General features: G+C 46.0%; 1 protein-coding gene across 1 annotated transcript; it reads left to right on the top strand.

Annotated features, from left to right (window-relative positions):
* The first annotated feature begins 611 nt into the window (after positions 1-611).
* LOC101645472 (ribonuclease 7) lies at positions 612-1,201 on the top strand. The gene is made up of 2 exons (XM_030884899.2): positions 612-669; positions 756-1,201. Exons 1-2 carry the CDS (start codon positions 612-614, stop codon positions 1,199-1,201), a joined length of 504 nt encoding a protein of 167 aa, XP_030740759.2.
* Positions 1,202-5,341: the final 4,140 nt, after the last annotated feature.

The raw sequence follows: 5,341 nt of genomic DNA, 5'->3' as shown, positions 1-5,341 counted from the left end.
TGGTTCCACAGGACTTGCTCCACTCCTGGCTCTTCTTTCTTGGTAATAATCAGGCTCTTTCCTCTTTGCTCACTTCTCTCGTCTCATGTAAGATAAAAGGTAATGCAAACAATACCCCATGGAAACTCCTCTTCCGTCAGATCAGTAAGTGTGGTGTCTTAAGCAAGGGTGATACACCCCACCTTAATCCTTGCTCATTAACAAACATAACCTAGAGAAGCCCTGGTGGCATAGCAGTTCTACGTACATTGGGCTGCTAACTGCAAGATCAACAGTTCAAAACCACTACTTGCCCCAAGGAAGAAAGACTAGCCTTTCGATTCCAATGAAGAGTTACTATCTTGGAAGGCCACAGGGATCTCCATGGGTCAGAATTGACTCGATGGCAGTGACGTTTTCTTGGATTTGAGTCCTGCCTCATTAACCACAGGCAGAGGTTAGAGTTTACAACACATTACAAGATGGAGGATGATGACATCAGATCACAAACTGGATGTCAGTCACATATATTGAGAATCATGACCTAGCCAAGTGGACACCTGTTTTGAGGGGCACGAGTCAACCCACCATAGGGCCATAGTCAGACACAATATCTGCTGAGGCTGCCCAACATGATGTCAGTGTTGCTCTTCAATATCTGGGGTTGTAGCCGGAAATTACTGGCTTGGGGTATGAAATGCTAAGAAGGAGAGGGCTCACCCATGATGCCACATTCATCTACCTACTCTCCCCTTCTGTCCCAGTGTCCCCCTTAGGAGAGGAGCCAAGTGTCAAGACACAAGTTCAGCCCCTGCTGCTGCTCCTGCTTCTGGGGCTGTGGGTGGCTAAGGTCCCTGTCAGTGCCACGTGCAAGCACATGACGTCAGCTCGGTGGTTTGAAACACAGCACGCACAGCCCCGTCCTCAAAACTGCAACATTATGATGATAAACACCAACCAGTACTTGAAACACTGCAAACCCCTCAACACCTTCGTGCATGACTCCTTCGCCAGTGTGGCCACCATTTGCCAGACGCCCATCATAACCTGCAAGAATGGCTGTGAAAACTGTCACCTGAGCCAAGAGCCCGTGTCCCTGACCATGTGCGAGCACATCTCAGGGAAGTACCCCGACAGAGGCACCGTGGCCCGTGACCCTCCACAACAGAAGGATGGCCAGGAGTCTGAGTTGGTCCCCGTGCACTTAGACAGTGCCTTCTAAGGCCAGGGCCTCCACCTCCAAAGCTCTGCCCCTCCCATTGCCGCAGCTGCATTTCCTCCCTTGAGTTCTTTACTAATCTTTACACACACACCCCTTGCAAATGGCGTTTCCCTCCCACACACCCAGCTTCTCATCCTCTGGATTGCTGAAGGGCTCCTTCAGATGTCACTCTCTTCAGCTTTTCAGTGTCTCTTCATCTGCCTTCTAAGTGTCTAGTCCGTCATGGTCTTCCAGGGTCAAACACTTGGCTCTCAACCAGGGTAGATACCAATGCTGTGGTGTCTTTGGCTTATAGGGAGTCCCTGAGGGACGTAATTGGGTACGCCCCCATCTACAAGGTTAACGAGTCCAGTCCACCCTGAAGCACCTCAGAAGAAAGTCCTGGCAATCTGCTTCCAAAAGCTCACAGCCACTGGAACCCCAATGGAGGTAGTTTGACTCTGAAGCACGCGCGATGGCCCTGACTCCAAATGGATCCGATGAAAGCCGGTTTGGCTTGTGCCTCGTCGAATTTTGAAAACTCTCTTAGCGAACCAGATTACAAAGTTACAGATACAAAAATAAGGGAAAGTTCTTGGAAGGGACTGTCTTTGGACAGTTCAGACAGACTCTGGGAAAAGAAGATTCTCTACGAAGAGAAGGCAGGAGAATCTGAGCCGGGGTCCCTGTGCTAGGTGAGGGCAGATGTCGGATTTTATTGCAATAAAACACACTGCTGTGCCTGATGGAATGTGTATTATTGTCCGGGGGAACATGTGAAGGTTCGGATCCCCATAGAACCTTCTAAAGGATCCCTAGTAGCACACTGATTAAAGCACTAACTACTCCGAAGGAGAAAAGACCTGACATTCTGTTCCCACAAAGATCAGAACCTAGGAAAGCTATGGGGCAGTTCTCAGTCCAATCCGGTTGCTACGAGTTGGGATCAACTCAACAGCAAACAACAGGAAGCATCTCCTATGCGTCCTAGGAAGACGCCCCTCTCTCTGCCTTAAGTAACGGTATTCGGAGCTCCATTCATCACTTTTTCCTTCTGACTCCATACTCCCCTGGAGGGTCTTGATCAGCAGCCATGGCTTCACCTGTCACTTGTTTGCTCTCAAAAGCCTATGTATGCCTAGCCCAAGTTCATTACAAATATCCATCTGTCTACTATTACTAGCCCACCGGAGGAGGTTCCTCTACTGTTACTAGCCTCCTCCTCTCAACCTAAAGATACTCAGAGCCGAGCTCAGATTGGCCTGGCTTCCAAATGTGGCCCTTCTTGCAGTAGCTTTCAGTCTTGGTTAGTGGACACAACACAGTCAGTTACTCAAGGTTCCAGTCTACAAGACACGTGTGCCAAGTCATCCTCCTTTTAATTGTTTACATGTGTTGTTGTTTCCCCATCTATCACCCCAAGTACTGTCTCTAGAGGACAAACACTTTGAGATTTCCTTTCATCTCCCCCACCCCACGCCCACCTCAAAGTTCATTAACTTCCTAACATGATGGTGTCATGGTGTTAGAGGGTGTAATAGTCTGGGTACTTTAGAGAAACAAATCCACAGAAACCCATATGTATAAGAGAGAGTTTTATATAAAGGTTAAGCGCACATCAAGAAAACATCCCAACCCAGTGCTGCCCAAGCCCACAAGTCCAAAATTAACCCATATGTCCAACACCAATCCACAAAGTCCTCCTCCATCTCACAAAACAGACGCAACGATACTGACTGCAGGAAGAAAGCCGAGTCAGTGGATGTGTAAGCATCTTAGTGCTGGCAGGAGTCTCCATACGACTGCCCCAGCACCCAGGGCTGCATCGGGGTAGGTCCATGTGGTTTCTCCTTGGGGATGTGTTACAGGAAGTGAGCCTTGCTAGCTGAAGCAGGGAACTGGCTAAAGCAGCTGCATCCCTGTTTAACCATCAGAAAGCAAAAGACCTGAGAACTAGAAAGGTGAGGCTCACTGAGCCATTTATCCTTCTGCCCTTCAATTAACCCCACATGTGTTTATCGGCCAGGTTGGCACAATAAACTAACTACCTCAGAGGGGACTGTGATTTGGCATTAGGCAAGCATCCCTAAATTGTTGCAATCTCAAAGTCAACGTCTAGTTTAGAGGTCAGGATTAAAAACACTATAAAGCAGTAAGAAGAAAATAATGAGAAATATGGATTCGGTAAAATTTTTCTCCCACCTCCCCCCAGAGTTTCATGAATCCTACCTTAAAGTGTCTTCTCTGTTTCATGTTAACCTTCTTACTCCAAGTCTCTCGCATGACCTTCAGACCATAAGTAAAGTTCAAGAAAACCAAGGGAAATTCAACCATTCTTTTTCTGTAAGGGTTGTGGCCCTGGCCACTGGGAAAGAGTGTGGAAAGAATGGAGAATAGAATGAATCCCAAAATATATGAGTTGTATCCAAACAAGCGATGTTAACAACCTGGGCAAGAGTTTCTGATTTCCTGTGTCGGTTGAAGAATTTGATGCAGCGTAAATTGAGTCTAGAGACCATAAGCTGTGACACGGACTGTTTTAGAGAGTAATGACACAACACCAAAAGCAGAGATCAGCAAGGCAGTCGGGAGCCTGGGGAGAGTTGTCCTGGAAGCCCTGGGATGAAATCTCAGCTGGGTATGTTCTCTGGGCCACTGAGACCATGTTCTCCCAAAATCACCTGGGAAGAGTTCAGAATCACATAATTAATTCTTAGTGGGTGAGTATGTTTTAAGAAGCCCTAGTGATGCACTGGTTAAAATGCTCAGCTGCTACCTGACAGATAGGTCGGTGATTCAAGCCCACCAGCAGCTCTGGTGAGAAGGAGAGACAGTCTGCTCCTATAACGAGACAGCTTTGGAAATGCTATGGGGCAGTTCTGTTCTGTCCTACAGGGACACTAGAAATCAGAACCAACTCAAAGGCAATGAGTTTTCTATTTGAAATATGTTTTACCAGCAAAAAAATTACAATTGCTAGAAATGTTTAAGGGCATCAAACACACACCATTAGTATATTTGTATTAAGGGGTGTGTATCTATTTGTAGTTTTCATTATTTGCAGTTATTCAAGATAATCTGGTCAGTTACAGTAACAGACTAGATTTATCATTCTAATTGAAAATGTGTTCTTGGTTTAGAAGTGGTTTGAATTAGAATTTTCCTTTAAAATTAGTTTTCAAATGTTTAAGAGAACATGACGTATTGAATAACCCTATTTGTGAGTTACTAAATTGCTAAGTTTTGTTGGTACTCAGGGATGCCTTGTTAGCTCAGATGACCAAATTACTGTAAAAGGATATGAAATATACTAAGGTTGTAAAATGTTTAAAGGAGTTTTATGAACTGTGTTTACAAATGGGGCTAAATGTTCATCAAATACCTCTTTGGAAGTGATTGCTTAAAAAGTACTCATTTGTAAGTCAAGTATAAAAGCTTAAGGAAGAACCGGATTGTACTATAATGAACCCACCCAAAACCACTGCCACTGAGCTAACTCTGACTCAGAGCACCTTTCGTAGGGTTTACGAGGCTGTAAATCTTTACCGGAACACAGAGCCTCCGCTGGTGATTCTGAGCCACTAACCTTGTGGTTAGAAGCCCAGCACTTACCCAACCCGCCACCAGGGTTCCTAATAGAGTGGACATACATTTTAAGTTTAAAACAATGTTTGATTTACTAGAGGAAACATAACTTTTTAAAAATCAAAGCAGGCTGCTGAATATTTTAGTTTCTGGACTCTAAGGGAAACTGTTAAGCCTCCCATTGCCATGCCAAGACTAGTTCATTCTCTGTGCACAGTTAGCTTTGGTGAGTGTAGTTTCTGCTGTCCTATGTCTATTGTTTTTACTGGACCTGCAGGAAGGGAGGGGCCACTGGCGATTGGGCAGCCAAGGCTCCAGGACCTCTCAGTGTGCTCTCCTGCCTGGAACTGCGCTGCCTCTGGGTGGGTCCTGCTGGTGACTTGTGGACGGTCTTCCCTTACATTCTGGAAGAACTGAAATAGGCGAGCAGAACTGCTCTGTGACCAGAGAGGTGGTGGCAGAGGAAATCAGCCAAAAACACTCCAAGAAAGAATAAAACTCCGGGCCTATGGTTGAGTCTGTCTCCTCAGTAGCGGCACTTCTCCTCAACTAGATCGAAAGGTTTGCAATGAGATG

Source organism: Echinops telfairi, unplaced genomic scaffold (genome assembly GCF_000313985.2).
Source record: "Echinops telfairi isolate 266 unplaced genomic scaffold, ASM31398v2 ScPeMD7_18;HRSCAF=68, whole genome shotgun sequence".
Taxonomy (NCBI): Eukaryota; Metazoa; Chordata; class Mammalia; order Afrosoricida; family Tenrecidae; genus Echinops; species Echinops telfairi.
Note: the sequence above shows the minus strand (reverse complement) of the source record. Positions and strands in the feature narration are given on the sequence as shown.